The sequence below is a fragment of the Choloepus didactylus genome, chromosome 4 (assembly GCF_015220235.1).
Source record: "Choloepus didactylus isolate mChoDid1 chromosome 4, mChoDid1.pri, whole genome shotgun sequence".
NCBI classification, from domain to species: Eukaryota; Metazoa; Chordata; class Mammalia; order Pilosa; family Megalonychidae; genus Choloepus; species Choloepus didactylus.
The window spans coordinates 64672436-64692970 of NC_051310.1; the positions used below are offsets into that span (position 1 = coordinate 64672436).

Sequence of the window (20535 nt, forward strand, 5' to 3'; positions counted from 1 at the left end):
GCAAAGTGAGCATAATAAACAAAAGATTACACACTTAGCCAGCACAGGGAAAGTCTTAATGGCAAAGCTACCTTAACTTAGATGCATTTGGTGTTTGTCTGCAGTGGGCCTTTCCACCTGAACTTCCCAGTCCTGGTACTCTAGGAAAAAATTCTGGACAGCTGAGGGGAGCTCCACAGCCCATGACACATGGATTAGGGCATTTGAAAACATGGTTTTAAATAGTTAGGCTCACCTGTTCTTTCATTAAATAGAGAAATAAGTTTTCTTCTTGTTAGGGGAGAGAAAAATTTCTAAGTAAGTGGCTTGTGACTTAGAAAATTGTTTTTTATCTTTGGAAACTTTATATCTTTTCTGTTGGAGGTAGTTAAGGGGAGTGACTGTTTCTGCAATAAGGCTTTAGGGCAGCTGCACAGTAGGAGGTTGTCTACACATTGAAGCTGCTCACTGGGATGTAAATCAGAGGCTAAATGTTGTTAGGGATGGGGTAGGTTTGTTGATAGTAAAATAGCAGGACACAGTAACTGAGGAGCTCTCACCTTATTCATTTATCCTCTGGTTACAACAGGCATGAACACTCCAGGTTTGTGCTGCACCCCCCTGCCTGGGAGAGGTAGGCTGGAGTGGGAGATGGGGGGAGGGGTGCATGGGCAGAAAGCAGGCTGCATGTGGGTGGGGTGAGGTGAGGAGGGGGCAGCAGCAACTGGACAAGAAAGGGGAATGGTTTAACAGTGAGGGGAGGGGAGCAGAAGGGGTAGAGAGGAGTTACAAGGAGAGTGGTTTGCAGGGTTAAAGAAGAAGAGGCTGCTTAAAGGCTTTTCAGGGTTAACTTTTGTAGAGAGGAAAGCAGAAGACTTATTTTTTGTGAAGGAGGAGGATTTGGTAGGAGACAACAGAGTGGCACAAAGATAACCAGGACTGAACATTTCTAGCCTGAGATCAGAAGCTACAGACCACTTGTCATTGTGCCGAGTAAAATTATTAAGTTCAGTGAGAATTTGCTAATTGAAAGTACCATTTTCCGGCTGTTTTTTTGTTGTTCTAAAGGATACTGTGGCCAAATTGTATTGGTTCTATTTCCTCTTTTAATTGGAGTTTAAAAATATGAGGGGGGTAGATTTTGGAGGAAATTCAGTTTTGGAGCTATTGAAAAGTGACTGTATATTACCCATGATTATTTAGGAAATTTGACAGGCTTGTGGTTTATCATGGAACTTTTGCTCATCAGAGGCTTATGGAGATTGCCAGTGGGGAGGCCCATGGTTCCCTGCTTCTTTAGAGGCTTACAGAGGCCACTCAAAATGTTGCTTAAGTGAGACTAATGGCCCAGACCCATACAACCACCACCACAACAAAGCAGGCATCCACAGTTTGCAATTGGGGGGTCAGGAAATGTGGTGCAGTCTTTTGCCCAAGACGTCCCCTGGGTTACTTTGACTGCTGCAATGGGGAAAGATGCTCATGGAGCATTGGAGAGTTTTGACTGAGTGCTCAGGTTTTCCTAGGCTTACAAAGCTGGGCACTGCATTAAAGTGGCCCAAGGCATCATACTCAGGTGGTCTGGGAGGTCCATGGGACACCAAACAAAATTCCCAAGGGGGGATCTTGGCAGAAAGATGTCACTTACCTACCTAGGGCCAAATTAGTTGTAGATGTTTGAGAGCTGTGGGAGTAAGCCAGCATTGTGTCAAGGTGGTCTGAGTTGATGGACTCAAGCTGCTGAATGCATGGAAACCTGAATGGCTGTGTAGTTTTGGGAATGGAGTCAACTGGAAGGCTGCCCCATTGCCCCAAGGGGTTGGAGACTTAAGCTTCAGTCAAACCTCTGTCCTGGGTTTCAGCACCAAATGTTAGGGTGGAATCATTCAAGAATTGACACAATGCAGTGTGTCATGGTTTAAGTAGAGAGTTTAAGGTTTATTAGAGGAAGAAAGCAGAAGAAAGCAGGTGGGAGCCAGCAGAAAAGAAAGAAAGGAGAAATGGCTCTGGCCCTCTATCTGAGAGCAGCATTTTTTAAAGAAATAACCCATGTTGGGTGTTGGGGAAGGGTTCTGCTGAGTGTGTTCTATGCCTTGATTCGGTGAGTGCTTATCAATTTCTGAGCTGACTGGTTACTAGGGTTCTAACATACTACTCTCTTTGATGTGCACTGTATTATCTATGTGGAGGAACCAGGCCTTTTGGCTTCTTTGTGGTCATTCATCTAATGGGCATATCTGATCTTGCCTCGTCCGCCCCCTGAAGTCTAGGCACCACTGTGACTGGGATTTCTAAAACAGCCTTCAACCCTTAGTTTATGGTGCACCTGGTATCTATGAGATAAGCAGCAGGGCCCCTGGATCAGACATTCCTTCTATATGTTAGACCCTTTTTCTGGGGTCTGACACTCCCAACCTCACAGAATGTTGATAGTTTTACAGACTTCAGCAGGACTGATCCTCTTTCTGAAAGTCCTCTACAGTACTGCTCCCCAAAACCAGAACCCACAAAAGAATGAGTCCTCTGGGGAAAAGCATGAAATTTGCTTTTGTATATTTTAGAAGAATTGCAGAATGAAAATATATAATCTATTTTCATTATCAGTATATATATGATTTATACAATTGGAGTGAAAGATTTTCTTTATCATACTTTGATTAGATTTCTCTTCCTTGGCTTTCAAGTTAAACAGGGTGTATCCTTTCATACACAGCTTATGAAGTTATTAACAACATAAACAGGCACCATCAAACTGATTTTTCTAGAGCAAGAAAAAGAAGCATTGAGCTCTGGAATGTGGTGACAGCATACTCAGTAATGGCCAGTATCCCCTGGATTTTCCATATCTTTCAGTTCAGGTGAGTACTGGAGAGAATTTTCCCCAGGAGAAATGGGCCTTCTTTATTTTGTAAATGAATTGTAATAATGAAGATAATTGTGTGATCTTAACTACAGACATTTGGTGGCATGTTATCTGAGGTTAAGTTTGGTTACTGTCAAGAAGGAATTCCTCTGGGATGTAATTAATAAATAATGGTCAGAGAGGAACATGCCTTATTTTAAGATTCTGGGTCTATTTTTTTGCAATAAGTCCCATGAAGTTGATGTGAGACAAAGAAATGAACAAGTAAATAATCATATAATGACAAAATACAGGCTTTGCTTGAAGATGAAGTAGTGTTCTCTTCAAGAGAACTTGGCAAGAGGAGGGAAAGGCTAACGTGGGTAAGTGTTCAGAAAAAGGAGGAATTCAGAGGGATTAACATTTAAACTGACAATGACAGAAAATGAATAAGGAGAAGGCATATGTGTTTTGGACTGGAAGGGGACAAAGGATGACTAAGTGCTCAGTGCAGAGAAAATAAGTTTTCTATTGTCTTTCTGTGTTGCTGAAAGGGGTTTTCAGGAATTAATTCCTGGATGCCTAATGGAGCCATTAACTAAGATTTGGAATGAGAGGAGACATTCACTTATTTAATGGAGGGTAATGTCTTGAATTTGAGATATATTTTAATTTAGGGGGAAAGATAACAGTTGGGGAAAGATAAATAAAAACAAAATCATTTCCCAACACCCAAAACCTCTCTTCAAAGAGAAAAGAGAAAGAAATACAGTCTTATTATTGAATAAGCATTAAAGTAGATTGCGATACATCACAGGCAATCCACAAAGAGATTCAAAGACAGAAAGATATCAGATGCTTTTTATGAGACAAAGCAGATACAACTCATTTCATACATATTCTCAACTTATTTCTCATATCTTCAGAACCAGAGGTAGGTTTACAATTTGGAGCCAGAACCCCAACCCCCAACCCCACCCCTCAATCCCAGATGTTATGCTCATCTCTTATCAGAAATTAGGAGAAATTTTCTTTAATTATATTTCAAAAAAAAATGGCTTCCTTTTTTGTGTAGAACTTGTGTGGAAAAATTTTCAAGAGGCTTATTTAAACTTTTACACACATCTCAAAAGTACATGCATTTCAAAAGGACAAAGAAAGTGGTATTACTTAGAACTATCAATTTTCTAACAAATTCTCAGAGAGATGAGTGGGAGAAGGCAGTTTCTTCCCTTACATTCAACAGAAAGTCTTCCTCATTTTACAATTTGTATTCATCCTTACATAACACAAAAGTATATAGATGTAAAATCTCAGAAATAAAATCCAGATGATAGTTATGTCCACTGTCATACAGACAGAAATGATAGAAATGTCATAAATCTGAGAAATTGGTCAGATCATAGTACAGTGATGGAATGCAGAGACAAGAAAGCATAGAATTAATCATCAAAATGTTTCAATTATATTACTTGAGGAGCATTTTGATTTCTTTCACTCCTCAAGCAAATACCATGCTCAGTGTACTGGCATTGAACAATCTGAACACAATCTCAGTGATTCAGACATTGGGGGAGGGGGCACATTTTTACCACCACGCAGGGCCAGAAGCTTCCTGAGCTGTGGACCGCCTGCCGGCAGAGGGCGCGCGAAACTGCATTTGCTGACTATTGTGGCCCGGAAACGCCTCCCTGTTCATTTCCATGTGGCCGCCTCTGCAGGCAGGACAAGCGCTTCACTCGCGCGGAACCCACGGAGGAGGTTCCCAGGGCTCTGGTGTACTCGGGCCACCTGCACGTAAGTAAGTAGCTCCGTATCCAGCCCTGATGCTGAGGAGGGAACTTTGTTGCAGTTCTTCCAAGTGTTTGTAGTTTTTTTTTTTCCTAAATAGCGAGCATGGAACCTTCATTTTCTGCCCTTTTCCATGTAGTTCATTCTCTAGTTTTTCAGGAAATATTTTAGTGATAGGTGTTTTACCAAAGTATCTGCTCGTTGAGGGCTTTGCTAAGTCAAAATCTGGCATGCTGTGCTATTTTTTAAAGAATCAAACTTCTCATTGGAGACAATCTGGATAGAGATTCGGAGAGAGAGGGAAAGCATCTACAATACTGAAAGGGTTATGCAAAATATTTCAAACTTCCAGTGGAGCAGTTGGGGGGGCGGGTCAGTCCTGGCTAAGCCATATCAGAGCCTGAGGTGAAAGGGTAAATGGTGCTCCTAAGTATATGTCTTTATTATGCATTTTATTGGTTCATTTTTTCAGGACTGCTTACATAGTTGAAAAAAATGTTGAAGTTTACAAGTACGGGTAATACAACTCCCAACATTAGTTTTAAATGTTATTTACCCCAAATTCCAACATTTATAGTAATCTTACTTTTCCTGATTTTAATAAAAGCAAACTTTTGAGTAGTTTCTCAAATATGCTTATAAATTTTTCTTGTTTTGAAATGAAAAAATTGTCATGTGCAGTTTCTCATGACCAAGTGAGAATCTTAAATTACTTTTAAGTTTAGCTGCTGAAATGTCTTTTGTTTCAGTGTGGCTGATACTATATTATTTATATAGATAGATTGATCAAAAGAGGTAAAACTTGCACAGCATGAGAATGTCCTATATACCCCTTAATTGTACACTTTAAATTGATTAGTTGTTTGCTATGTGAATTTTACAAGATATGCTGCCTCCAAGTTAAGTTTGCACCAAGTAAGATCCATGCATGGACAGAAATCAGTTTTTGATGTTCAAATCAGGATTGTGATTTACAATAACTAGTATTGCATACTGCTTAAAACTACTTAAGAGGAAATTTGTGCAGGACTTAAATTATCAGTTTATTGAAGAACTACATAGAGGCTGTTTTCTGTAAATCAGATGTATTCATTGAAAGTAAATTTATCCCATGAATATTCAAACTCTGACAGCACCTTGTTTAATTTTGTATATTTCCATGCAAAGGTGAAATAAGTAGGTCTACAATCTCATCATTTTGTATATGCCTATTTCCTGTAATATTTCAAATGGTGAACCATTTTCACTTTCTTTGCTTTTGTCTTTCTTTTCTAATTTGAAAATGTATTCATATGTCTAGTTAAATTTTACATTAACAAAATACACTGAAGGGGGAGCAAGACCTAATAACCATCCACCTTTATAGACTGTGAGGATTTTTTTGTTGATATTTATTAACTACTTTCCCTTGGTTTGGTATATCATCTCACTAATAAGTCACATAATGTTTATAATGTAATCTATTTTAAGCAGGAAACTTGATATTCAATAATATCACTAATTACTAATATTTATAATATTAATTTCTAATATTTGCTAATTTCTAATATTCACTAATATCTCCCAATAGATTCCAGAAGGGGAATGATAGATGATCCCTGAAACACACATGCACAGACAGACAAAAGGAAGCCAAGTGCAAAAAATCTGTACTAAGGTCTGAGCCACCTCTTGAAGCCATATTAAGCACAAGAAATTCTGGAGTATATGCCCCTGGCTTGGAGAAGGGAGTTATATAATACATGCCATTCTCCATTGCTCTCAACCTGCAGTAAAGGGCAGTCAGTATACAAAACATGCATCAGAGGAAGGAGTGTCTGTGAAAAACTGGAATACAAACACCTCACTCTTTCCAAAAACAGCCCAAATCATTCTGGCCACCAAAGACCTAGTATTATTAATAGAATAATGACACATTTCCTCCTTAATAACATCCAGACACTTAAAAGGTCAATTGCTTACAAAATTTTGGTGGAATTGCATTTAGGTTGATTTGGCCTCTGAATACTTTAGTGCCATGGTAGTAACATGGGCATTTTTAAAACTTATTTATTTTGAAATAATACCAAACCTATAAAAATTACAAGAGTTGGTACAAAGAATTCTTGATCCCTTCACTAAAATTCTCCAATTGTTAATTTTACCACACTTGGCCACTAACAAACATTTCATAAAAATACTGCAGTGAATTTATCTATAGAACAAGAAGACTTTCCTAGAAAACTACAAATCAGAAAGTCAACTTTGCTTCAATGCTGTAATCCCACTCACAGACCCCTTCACCTTTTTCCCTTGTTCCACCCTTAACAGACTGTCTCAAAAATACCATTTTTTGAGTTAACTTCAATATGGTGCTCCTCCTGAGAGGTTCTTTCATTTTCATATCTTTGACAAATTTAAGAGCATAAATGACCCCTGGTGTGCCCAGTGTGTCCTTTTGAGATTTAGTCCCTACTTTCCCAGTAGGAACCCAGCTTGAAGCTATGCTTTTCTCAGTGCAGCACATTAGGAGGGATAGGAGATCCACTTCCCTCACTCACTGGTGATGTGAAGTTGTTAAACTGAAGACATTTCTATCCAGTCACTCCACATGCAAAAATATGCTTTCAATTTGTAATGAATGACATTTTATGAAGACAATCTGAGAATATGTCAATATGATTGTCTCCATCCATCCTCCACCCACCATCCTATCTCCTGAATCATGCAACACCCTAATCATTGCCAAATGGTTATTTTTTCCATTTCCAACACTGCTCCTGTATTTTATTTGGCTTTCTGCCTTTCAAAGGGCTTGCTTGCTCCCTGTTTATGTTATAGCATGTATTAATTTTATTCAATGTATTTTCATCTGTTATTCTTTATTTTCATGGTCTGTTTTTTCCAGATTGCACTGGTGGGATCACCTGCAACATGATTCAATTCCAGCACCAAGTAAGTCATCTGTACCTGATCTAGGTGAGATTTAAGGAGAAAGGATTAGATTATTCCTGACTTCATTTTCTAATTACATACTATGTCATAGGTCTCATTTCTTTCATCAACTCTTGTGGGTAACCATCTTTGACTATTTAAAATTCAACAATACCTTCCTAAACTTTTTCTTGATGTAACTTTCTAGTCCTTACATCAATTCATCCACAACCTAAAGGGCTCTCTTGGACACAGATATCTCTTTGTGACATTTTCCTTTAACCTTGCTGATAGGTTCAAACTGTCTTTAGAACAAGAACTGTAGGGCTTACAATTGTCTTCAGGCCCTGAATGCTTCTTTCTGCCACTCTCTGCAGTTCAGTTCAACCCAATTGCCTGCAGCCCACTCCTCTCTCAGTTCTGCAAAAAGCAGTCAGTTGTTGTTGGGATTTTGTACATTTTTCCATTAAACCAATTTGTTTCCCAAGCATATTTTCTAAGACTTTCCCTAGCTAGATCATTAAGGTTTTAGCTAAGATACACTTTCTTTCCAAGAGGTTTTTCCTACCTCAGCAAATGAAGTCCTTTGATACTATGTAGACAAGTTAACATTGTCATTTTACTTTAAATTATCTCTTCTAATCTAAATGTAAAACCACAGGGCAGAAGATTGTTTTGTTTGCATATGTATTTATGCTCCCTAACATAGCCTTGACTGAGATCATGACTTCTCTTAAGAATGTTGCATATGTAATTATGCTCCCTAACATAGCCTTGACTTAGATCATGACTTCTCTTCAGAATGTTGCATAATGGCTAGACTAGAAAGATAAAGAGTAACATTAAAGTATGAGTAACCTAAAAAATAGAATACATGATTACCTAAAATACCTGCTTTTAAAAAATGTTCACTGAAAGGTACTTTTTTCAGAACAGTGAATTTTTAAGAGTAAAGTTTATAAAAAGGCAAGGTGTGTTTGTAAGAATTTGTCCATCTTGTCAAAGATATCAAATCTATTGGGGCACAATTGCTTATAGTGTTCTCTTAAAACACATTTTGTCTTTGTAAAGTTGTTAGAAATGTCACCATTTCCATTACTAACTTTAGTGAATTGATTTTTCTTTTCTTTATTCTTAAACAGTCTAGCTTAATTTTGTAGCTCTTTTCAAAAGACCAACTTTTAGTTGTATTGATTCTGTTGTTTTTCTATTCTCTAATTCATCTTTGCTCTAAACTTTATTTACTTTCTTTTACCAGCTTTGGGTTTATTTTGGTCTTCTTTTTGTATTTCCTTAAGATATAAAGTGCTGTTATTGATTTGGAATGGATATTCTTTTTTTAATTAGGTGATTCTGGCTGTAAGCAATGTTTTCAGTGAATCCTATAAGTTATGTTATGTTTTCATTTCTGTATATCTCAAAGTGTTTTCTAATTTCCCTCATGATTTCATCTGTGACCCATTGGTTGACTGAGTGTATAGTTCAATTTCCACATATTTGTGGAACTTTCCAATTTCCTTCTGTTATTAATTTCTAGTTTTATTCTACTTTGGTCAAAAAAGATACATATGAATTCAATGTTTTTATATGTGGGTAACATATGGTCTATTCTGGGAATGTTCCACATGCACTTGAGAAGAATGAATATTCTACTGGAACTAGTAGGTTTATAGTGTTGTTCAGGTCGTTTATTCCCTTATTGATAATAGTTCTAGTTTTTCTATTCATGTGTGAAAGTGGTAAATTGAACACTCCAAATATTATGGTAGAGCTATTTCTCCCTTCAAATCTGTCATTTTTTTCCCTCCATATATTTTGGTGCTTTGTTGTTCTTTACATATGTTTATAATTTTTATTTGTTCTCGGTAGATTGATCCTTTCATAGATATATAACATAGATCTTTATCTTTTGTAACTATGACTGTTTTAATTCTGTTACTCCAGCAAGCCTAACTTATTTTTTGGTTATGATTTTCATGTAGTATCTCAGTGTTGTTTTCCATTCTTTCACATTCAATTTTTCTGGGCCTTTGAATCTGAAGTGGGTCTCTTATGGGTAATAAATGTGGCATCATCTTTTATCCAATATGTGAAGCTCTGTTCTAATTAAATAATTACTTTAAATGAAAAAGTATTACAATAAATAATTAGAGGAGAGCTTGGCATAATGGATAAAATTATTTACAATGAAAGAATTTAAACTTCCAGCTTATTTTACATTACATGTTTTCTTCATGGTTCATACATATTGTAGTATGTCTCAGAACTTCATTCACTTTTTCGATGAATAATATTCCATTGTGTGTCTACCAGTTGCTTACTCATTCATCTGTTAATGGATGTGTCAGTTTGGATATATTATATTCCCCAGAAAAGGCCATGTTCTTTAATGCAATCTTGTGGGGCAAACTTATTGTTGTTAGGTTGGAATCCTCCAATTGAGTTTTTCAACTGTAGGTGAAATATTTGGTTAAATTATTTCCATGGAGAAATGGGCCCCATCCATTCAGGATGGGTCTTGATTGAGTCACTGGAGCCCTATAAAAGAGCCCACAAACAGAAGGACCTTAAACCAGCTGAGAGAGGCATTTTGGAGATGGCCACTGGAAGCAGAATTTTGCTGACACTTTGGAGACACTAGCACAGTGTTTGCTCCAGAGAAGCTGAGAGAACAAAATGCCCCAAGAGCAACATTTTGAAGAATGCACAGGAGCTGAGACAGGAGCTGGAACACAACCCAGATCAGCAGATGCTAGCCATGTGCCTTGCCAGCTATAAGAGGTTTTCCAGATGTCATTGGCCTTCCTTTGGTGAAGGTATACTCATGTTGATGCCTTGATTTGGAAATTTTCATGGCCTTCAGGCTGTAAATTTGTAACCAAATGAACCTCCTTTATAAAAGCCAGTCCATTTCTGGTATTTTGCACAATGGCAGCATTAGCAAACCATAACAGTGGACACTTGTGTTGCTTCCACTTTTTGTCTACTTTGAATAATGCTGCTGTAAACATTGGTGTAAAACATTTATCTGAGTCCCTGCTTTCAGTTCTTTTGAGTATATATCAAGAAGTAGAATTGCTGGGTCATATGGGAATTCTATTTTCAACTTTCTGTGTAACTGCCAAGCTGGTTTCCACAGTGTCTGTACCATTTTACAATGCCACTAGCAATAATATCAGAATTCCTTTTTCTCTGTATCTTCATCACTTACTCTTTTTCACTTGGTTAGTAATAGCCATCTAGTGGATGTGAGTGGTATTTTATTGTGGTTTTGATTTGCATTTCTCTGAAAACCAATAATGTTGAATATTTTTTCATGTGCTCTTGACTATTTGTATCTTCTTTGGAGAAATTCTACTTAAATCACCTGTGAAGCCATATTGTCCTAGACTTTGCTGCATCAGGAAATTTTTGATAACTGATACAATACTTAATTTTTCTTGGTCTTTTGAGATCATCTATTTCTTCTTGAGTCAGTTTACTCAAATTGTGTGTTTATGGAAGTTTGTCCATTTCATCTAAGTTATCTAATTTTTTAGTGTACAGTAGTTTTTAATATTCTCTTACAATCCATTTTATTTTTGTAAAGTCACCAGTAATATTTCCCCTTTAGGTACAAAAAATTTTTGTTATTTGTATCCTCTCTTTTTGTTTCTTTGTAATTAGTTTGATATTTTGTATTTTCATTTCATTCATCTCCAGATATTTCTAAACGTTCTGGTGATTTCTTTTTTGACCCATTGGTTCCTTAAGAGTATATTGTTTAATGTCACATATTTGTGAAATTTCAAGTTCTCTCTTTTTGACTTTTAGTATTATTTCATTGTGGTCAGTTAAAATACTTTATATGATTTCAGTCTTTTAAAATTTATTGAGATTTGTTTCATGATATAACATATAGTCTATCCTGGGGAATGATCCTTGTGCACTTGAGAAGTGTATTTTCTGTCATTTTCAAACAGATTTCTCATGCTCTCTCTATATATGTTATATACATCTATATACGTCTTCTACATCTAGTTGGTACATAGTATTATTCACACCCTCTCTTTCTTATTGGCCTTCAGTGTGAATGTGCTAGCCATTATTGAAAGTGCTATACTGAAGTCTTCTAATATAGAACCAGTTATTTCTCCCAAAAATCTGTGAATGTTACAATATCATCACCTAGTTGTGCAATCATCATCACAGTCAATTTTAGACCATTTTCAATGCTCCAAAAGAAAAATATCAGATAGATGTTAAAGAAAGAAAACCTCAAATATCCCATATCCCTTATACTCACCCCCCCCCATTATTGACCCCCAGTATTGCTTTGGTATACCTGTTACTGTTGATGAAGGTATATTAAGGTATTACTGTTAACTATAGTCTGTGGCTTGCAATCAGTAATTTTTCCCCATAAGCCAGTCTGTTATTTACTCTGTGTATGTCATACATTTGTACTAGTTCATGCAACAACTTATTTATATTTGTAGTGTTAATCGGTGACTTATGTAACTCTAAACAAACCCTTTCGACCAAACTGACCTAAAATACAGCACTATTTATAATCCCAGTAACAAGCTACCCTCACCTCTATTTCCAAACATTTAAGTTCAAGCTCGTTAAAAATTCTTTACATATTAGGTACTGCTTCCCCTTCTGTAGCTTCTCTCTATCTATAGGTACTCTCTATTACACATTTTAAGACTGAGTTTACTATTCTAGTTAGTTTTTGCAATTGCTCCTTTATGCCTAGGGATATTTTACTTTAAGTCTCTTTTGTCTGCTGATAATTTAGCCATCACCACTCTTTTGCTTACTGCATTCATGGAATATTTTTCCATTTTTCCACTTTTTATTTATTATTTTTTATGGAGGTTTTTCATATGCCATACAATTATCCAAAGATCCAAAGTGTACAATCAGATGCCCATGGTACCATCATACAGCTATACATCCACCACCAAAATTTTTTTCCCATTTTTAGAACATTTTCATCACTCCAGAAAAGAAATAAAGACAACAAAAGGAATCTCAAATCCTCCCATACCCCTAACCATCCCCTCTCCATTGTTGACTCATAGTATTGGTATGGTACATTTGTTACTGTTGATGAAAGAACATTAAAATTCTGTAGCATATGGTTTGCAATAGGTATATTTTTCCCTATATGCACCTCTGTTATTAACTTCTAGTTATAGTGTTATATATTTGTTTGGTTCATGAAAGAGACTTCTAGTATCTGTGCAGTTAAATGGGCATTGGCCACCACAAGGTTCACTGTTTTATACATTCCCATCTTTAAACCTCCAACTTTCTTTCTGGTGACATATGTGACTCTAGCATACCCTTCCCAACACATTTGCACACCATTCAGCACTCTTATTCTAACAATGTGCTACCATCATATCTTCCCATTTCTAAACATTTAACTTTAACCTAGTTGAACATTCTGCTCATAATAAGCAACAGCTCCCCATTCTTTAGCTTGGTGACTTATATTTCATGTCTATGAGTTTACATATTATAATTAGTTCATATCAGTGGGACCGTATAGTATTTGTCCTTATGTGTCTGACATTTCACTTGATATAGTGCCTTTGAGGTTTCTTCAACCCATTTTTAAGACAGTTTTGTTCACATACCATACATCCCTAAGTAAACAATTGATGGTTCCCTCTATAGTCACATATTTATGTATTCACCACCATCACCACTATCTATATAAAGACATCTTGATTTCTTCCACAAAGCTGCAGGAAGAGTCAAAGAAGGTAGAGAGAAAAGAAAAAGAAAAAAGAAAGAAAAAAATGACAGCTGGGAAGCAACAAAAGGAAAGATAGCATTAAACTAAAGTAGAAGAGACATTACCAATGCCAAGAGTAGTATACCCCTGCCTTATGTCTCTCTCTTATATGCATTTATCTTTGGTACATTGCCTTTGTTACATTAAAGGAAGCATAATACACTGTTTTAGTTAATTATAGTCTCTATTTTGCATTCATTGTATTTCCCCCAGTACCTCCCTATTTGTAATACCTTGCAAGGTTAAAATTCATTTGTTCTCCCTCATGAAAAAAATATATATTTGTACATTTTATCACAATTGTTGAGCTCTCTAGTTTTCACTGAGTTATACAGTCTAAGTCTTTATCTTTCCTCTTTTCTTCTCGTGTCCCACATGCTCCTAACCTTCCTCTTTCAACCATACCCACAGTCATCTTTGTTCAGTGTACTTACATTGCTGTACTACAGTCACCCAAATTTGCATTCCAAACTTGTACTCCTGAATTTTCCTGTCTGTAGTGTTCCCTTTAGTATTTCCTGTAGAGCAAGTATCTTGTTCACAAACTCTGTCATTGTGTTTGTCAGAGAATGTTTAAAACTCTCCATCATAATTGAAGGACAGTTTTTCCAGATATAGGATTCTTGGTTGACAGTTTTTCTCTTTCAGTATCATAAATACATCACATCACTTCCTTCTTGCCTCCATGGTTTCTGCTGAGAAATCTGCACATAGTCTTATCAAGCTTCTTTGTATGTGATGGATCACTTTTTTTTTTTTTCTGCTTTCAGGATTCTCTCTTTATCTTTGACATTTGATAATCTGATTATTAAGTGTCTTGGTGTAGGCTTATTCAGATCTCTTCTGTTTGGGGTACACTGCACTTCTTGGATCTATAATTTTATGTCTTTCATAAGAGATGAGAAATTTTCTTTGATTATTCCCTCTGTTATTACTTCTGCCCCTTTTCCCTCTCTTCTCCTTCTGGGACACCCATGACAAGTACATTCAAACTTTTCATTTTGTCATTCAATTCCTTGAGACATTGCTCTTATTTTTCCATTCTTTTCCCTATCTTCTCTTTTCTGTGTAGGATTTCAGGTGTCTTGTTCTCCACTTCCTGAGTGTTTTCTTCAGCCTCTTTAGGTCTGATGTTGTACATCTCCATTGTGTCTTTCATTTCTTGTGTTGTGCTTTTCATTTCCATAGATTCTGCCATTTGTTTTTTTGAACTTTTGATTTCTACCTTATGTATGCCCAGTGTTTTCATTACATGCTTCATCTCTTTTGCCATATCTTCCATAAACTTTTTGATCTAGCATTAGTTATTTCAATTCCTGTATCTCAGTTGAAGTGTAAGTTTGTTCCTTTGACTGAGCCATAACCTCATTTTTCTTAGTATAGGTTGCAGTTTTCTGTTGTCTAGCATCTGTTTCCTTGGTTACCCTAATCAGGTTTTCCCAGACCAGAACTGGCTCAGGTCCTGAAGGAGGAAGTATTCAGCACCAGATTTCCATGATCTGTGTCTTAGAGGGTTGATACACCTTGCGATGCCTCAAGTTGCTGTGCTTTTCCTAACCTGCCTAGCAGCTAACACCTATCAGCCTGTCACTCTCAACTGGTATAAGGAGGAGTGGTCTCTTTATTTCTCAGCTTTGGTTGTTTCTTGTTTGATTGTTTTCCCCCAGGCCCTGGGGTCTGGTTCTGAATGGAAGGCTGGTAGTAGAGCTGGGTACCACCGCTATCCTTTTAGGGAGATACACCCCCAGGGAATTTTCATTTGCATTTAAATAGGTTATTTGTCTCTCTGAGTCTCCTGCCTCCACCTTTATCTGGGTCTGAGTGCTGGGAACTGAAAATGGCTGAGGCTTTCTCCACTGAGCCACTCAGGTTGAGAGAGAGAAAAGGGGACAGAAAGCCCCATTTCAGGGTCAGTCCATGGCCCCCAGTTTTACCCATCAGCCAGAGATAGCACCTGGTCCTCCAGGCTCTACCTTCTAGGAAAGAGAGGTCCCCTGACTCTTCAAGGTCAGTCATCACTAAAAGCCTCTGTCTGCTTTTTGGGATTTGCAGCTTGCATTGAACAGTCAACCTTTGCCAATTAAAACCCCAGTTGGAGCTGAACTGAGGTATATTCCCTTGTTCAGACAGTGCTGCTCACTATCACAGCAAGGCTTTGCAGTTTGGGCTGCCATGAGTGAGGGGGCTTCCAGCTTGTGTTCACAGTTTCTACTCACAGAATTCACGCTATGATCTCAGGAATTCCTCCCAACCCAGGTTGGTGCACAATGTGTGGACAGTCACAGTTTTCCCCAGGCCGTTATTCCAGATCACTCACTGGTTGTTCCTGGTTGTTTATTAGTTGCTCCAGGGAGACTAACTTCCACTCCTTTCTATGCCACCATCTTCTTCCATCTCCATCATCCTTCCACTTGTAACCTACTTGTGTCTTTGAATTTAACATGTGTCTCTTGTAAGCAGTATACAGTTATTCCTTCCATATCACAGGGTTGGGGGTGTGGTGTCCCCACAATCTGGAAAACCCACATTAAATTTTTTGGCCCTCCCTTCATACTAGAGAAGAAGTCTGAATTTTTTCTCTTATGTTTAGAAAAACTTGTTGGTATTAAAAGATAAAACATATTGATATTATATAACTCTATACAATATCTTATGCATTTCTGAGTTTCTAAGCATTGTGTTTGTTTTCTGGTGGCCTTCATGTTTCATCTGTAGCTTCCACAAAACTATCCCAGAATTCCAATTTAATTTCTTATGCTGAACTGTGATGTCCTGAAACTGCATTAGGGAAACTCATGATATGGAAGGGATAATTATATAACTGGGTCATGCTTTTTTATACATTCTGCAAATTTATGCTGTTTGGGAAGTTTAAGATACTTACCTTTAAATTAGCTCCTGATAATTCAGGATTTCTGCCATTTTGTTATTTGGTTTTTGTAAGTTTTATATATTTTTGATAATCAATTCTTTCATTACTGCCTCCTTTTGTATTCAGTTGATCATTTTTAGTGGACCAGTTAGAATCAATTCTCGTTTCTTTTGTAGATTTTTTAGATATTTTATTTGTGGTTACCATTGATCAGTATGTCTATCTTTATGTCAGTGCCAGGCTGTTTTGACACTGTAGCTTTGTAATGTGTTGTAAAGTCAGGAAGTGTGATTACTACAAATTCTTTCTCCTTTTTCAAGATATTTTTGGCTATTTGGGGTCTCATACCCTTCAAATAATTTTGATAATTTCCTTTTCCATTTCTTCAAAGTAAGCTGTATTTTGATTGTGATTGCATTGATTGTGTAAATCAATTTGGGTAGAAGTGACATCTTGATGATATTTAGTCTTACTATCCATAAACATGGAATTTCCTTCAATTTATTTGGCTCTTCATTGATTTCTTTTAATAATGTTTTCAACTCAATTACAATAGTACAGACAGCCCAATTATAAAATGGGCAAAAGATATGAAAAGACAGTTCTCTGAAGAGGAAATACAAATAGCCAAGAAACACATGAAAAAATGTTCAGCTTCACTAGCTATTAGAGAGATGCAAATTAAGACCACAATGAGATACCATCTCACACTGATTAGAATGGCTGCCATTAAACAAACAGGAAACTACAAATGCTGAGGAGATGTGGAGAAATTGGAACTCTTATTCATTGTTCGTGGGACTGTATAATGGTTCGGCCACTCTGGAAGTCAGTCTGGCAGTTACTTAGAAAACTGGATATAGAGTTACCATTTGATCCAGTGATTGCCCTTCTCAGTATATACCCAGAAGATCAGAAAGCAGTGACATAAACAGATATCTGCATGCCAATGTTCATAGCAGCATTATTCACAATTGCCAAGAGATGGAAACAACCCAAATGTCCTTCAACAGATGAGTGGATAAATAAAATGTGGTATATACACATGATGGAATACTACACAGCAGTAAGAAGGAATGATCTCATGAAACATATGACAACATGGATGAACCTTGAAGACATAATGCTGAGCAAAATAAGCCAGGCACAAAAAGAGAAATATTATATGCTACCCCTAATGTGAACTTTGAAAAATGTAAAACAAATGGTTTATAATGTAGAATGTGGGGGAACTAGCAATAGGGAGCAGTTAAGGAAGGGGGAGCAATAATCCAAGAAGAACAGATAAGCTATTTAATGTTCTGGGGATGCCCAGGAATGACTATGGTCTGTTAATTTCTGATGGATATAGTAGGAACAAGTTCACAGAAATGTTGCTATATTAGGTAACTTTCTTGGGGTAAAGTAGGAACATGTTGGAAGTAAAGCAGTTATCTTAGGTTAGTTGTCTTTTTCTTACTCCCTTGCTATGGTCTCTTTGAAATGTTCTTTTATTGTATGGTTTTTTTTTTTTTTAATTTTTTTTTAATTTCTTTATTTTTCATACAGTTGATTTAAAAAAAAAGTTAAAAAAAAAAAAACAAGGAAAAAAATATGTAGTGCCCCCTTGAGGAGCCTGTGGAGAATGCAGGGGTGTTGGCCTACCCCACCTCAATGGTTGCTAACATGACCACAGATATAGGGGACTGGTGGTTTGATGGGTTAAGCCCTCTACCATAGGATTTACCCTTGGGAAGACAGTTGCTGCAAAGGAGAGGCTAGGCCTCCCTATGGTTGTGCCTAAGAACCTCCTCCCGAATGCCTCTTTGTTGCTCAGATGTGGCCCTGTCTCTCTAGCTAAGCCAACTTGAAAGGTGAAATCACTGCCCTCCCCCTTACGTGGGATCAGACACCCAGGGGAGTGAATCTCCCTGGCAACGTGGAATATGACTCCCGGGGAAGGATGTAGACCTGGCATGGTGGGATGGAGAACATCTTCTTGACCAAAAGGGGGATGTGAAAGGAAATGAAATGAGCTTCAGTGGCAGAGAGATTCCAAAAGGAGCCGAGAGGTCACTCTGGTGGGCACTCTTATGCACAATTTAGACAACCCTTTTTAGGTTGTGTAAAGAATTGGGGTAGCATGTGGTGGATACCTGAAACTATCAAACTACAACCCAGAACCCATGAATCTCGAAGACAATTGTATAAAAATGTAGCTTATGAGGGGTGACAATGGGATTGGGAAAGCCATAAGGACCACACTCCACTTTGTCTAGTTTGTGGATGGATGAGTGGAAAGGTGGGGGAAGGAAACAAACAAACAAACAAACAGACAAAGGTACCCAGTGTTCTTTTTTACTTCAATTGCTCTTTTTCACTTTAATTATTATTCTTGTTATTTTTGTGTGTGTGCTAAGGAAGGTGTCAGAGATTGATTTAGGTGATGAATGTACAACTATGTAATGGTACTGTGAACAATCGAATGTACGATTTGTTTTGTATGACTGCATGGTATGTGAATATGTCTCAATAAAATGAAGATTTAAAAATAAATAAATAAAATAATGTTTTGTAGTTTTCTGAATACAGGTCCTTCATATATTTGGTTAAATTTATTCCTTGATATTTGATTTTTTCAGTTGCCATAGTGAATACGTTTTTCTTGTATTCCCCCTCAGATTGCTCATTACTACTGCATAGAAACACTACTGATTTTTGTGTGGTGATCTTGTATCCCCCCATATTGCTGAACTTGTTTATTAGCTCTATTAGCTTTGTTGATTTTTGGGAAAGTTCTATATATAGGATCATGTCATCTGAAAATAGTGAACATTTGACTTCTCCTCTTCCAATTTGGATGCCTTTTATTTCCTAATTCTTCTAAGTAGAACTTCTGGCATGATGATGAATAACAGTGGTGAATGTGGCTATCCTTGCCTTGTTCCAAATCTTATAGGGAAAGCTTTCAGTCTTTTGCCAGTGTATGATGTTAGTCACAGGCTTATATATCTGTTTTATCATTTTGAGGATGTTTCTTTCTATTCCTATATTTGGATGTGTTATTTTTAAGGATGCTGGATTTTGTCAACTGCTTTTTCTGTGTTGATATAAGCATGTGTATTTTCACCTTTGATTTGTTAATGTGTGTTAATAAGACTTACTAGTCTTTTGAATAGGGTGGAACTTTTTGATTAGATTATTTCCATGGAAATGTGACCCACTGAACTGTAGGTGAGACTTTATTATTAGACTATTTCCATGGGGGTGTGGTCTTGTCCATTCAAGGTGGGTCTTAATTAGATCACTGGAGTCCTTTAAGAGACTGAGGAAGAGAGATGGAATCTAGTTGACAGAGATGCTGGAAAATGCTGGGAGATGCAGACAGAAGGATGTTTGGAGATGCTAAGCTAAGAGATGAAGCCCACACTTTGCCCTGGAGAAGCTAAGACTCCCAGATGTTTAGAGACAAATGCCCCAGGAAAACCAGGCAGGGAGCTGCGAGAAGGTAACAGAGACAGAAGCCCAGAGACATTTTGAAGAAAGCCATTTTGAAGTGCAACCTGTGAGAAAAAGACCAGCAGATGCCAACTGAAGAAAGGCCAGTGGTGTCCAGAACACCTCTGTCAGCCCAAAAGGCATGTTGTTGGATGCTTTTATTACCGTAGAACTGTAAATGTGCAAACAAATAAATCTCTTTTACAAAAGCCAATTCCTTTCCGGTATTTTACACAATGGCAACTTTAGAGAACTGGAAGACCCTCCTTTCCATGAGGTCTCCTGATTAAGTTATCTATCATTTTATCTGCTAGAAACCATAGAAAGGAAACCTGCTCTGTTATTTGAAACTCATTATGGCTAATGAGATTGTGTCAACTCATCTCTGGATAGCTACCCTGGGGCTTCAATCCTTCATAATCTTTCCAAACATATTTGAATACATGAATTAATGCTAAACAAGGTTGATGCTAAAACTGTAACAAGAAGCTCTTTCATGACTGAGAGCTTCTCCTGGGTCCTGACTATTCACGGTTACTGTATGTCATTCACTGTAGCGCATATGCATCTTAGGCAGCAGTGAAGATCCTGTGACTCCTTCCTCAGGCAGAATAAAACATTGTGGTCATGGAGGGATTTCAGAGGAAACATGTTGGTTTTTTCTGCTTCTCCTGGCCAATAAAAATTAGGTCCACTCAAGGAATCACTGAATCAGAGGTGAGAGGAGCTACCACAATTGTCTTCCTTAAAAAGGAGCCTGGCTATAGGATTGAGAAAGCTTTCTTTACCAAAAGAAGGAAGAGAAATGAACCAAAATAAAGCCTCAGTGGCTGAGAGATTTCAAGTGGTATTGAGAGGTCATTCTGGAGG

At 37.3% G+C, this 20535-nt stretch overlaps 1 protein-coding gene across 4 annotated transcripts in view; it reads left to right on the forward strand.

Moving 5' to 3' along the window:
- Positions 1 to 4551: 4551 nt before the first annotated feature.
- The window catches only part of LOC119531481 (zinc finger protein 596-like), a 37315-nt gene continuing 21331 nt past the window's right edge, over positions 4552 to 20535 (forward strand). The window contains exons 1-2 of one of the 4 annotated variants that reach the window (XM_037832774.1): positions 4552 to 4618; positions 7500 to 7546. In XM_037832774.1, coding sequence (XP_037688702.1) covers positions 7526 to 7546 — 21 coding nt within the window. In that variant the 5' untranslated portion in view covers positions 4552 to 4618; positions 7500 to 7525. Of the gene's footprint in view, positions 4623 to 7499; positions 7547 to 20535 lie in introns of all 4 variants that reach the window. The other 3 variants (XM_037832777.1, XM_037832775.1, XM_037832776.1) reach the window with 3 other exon arrangements.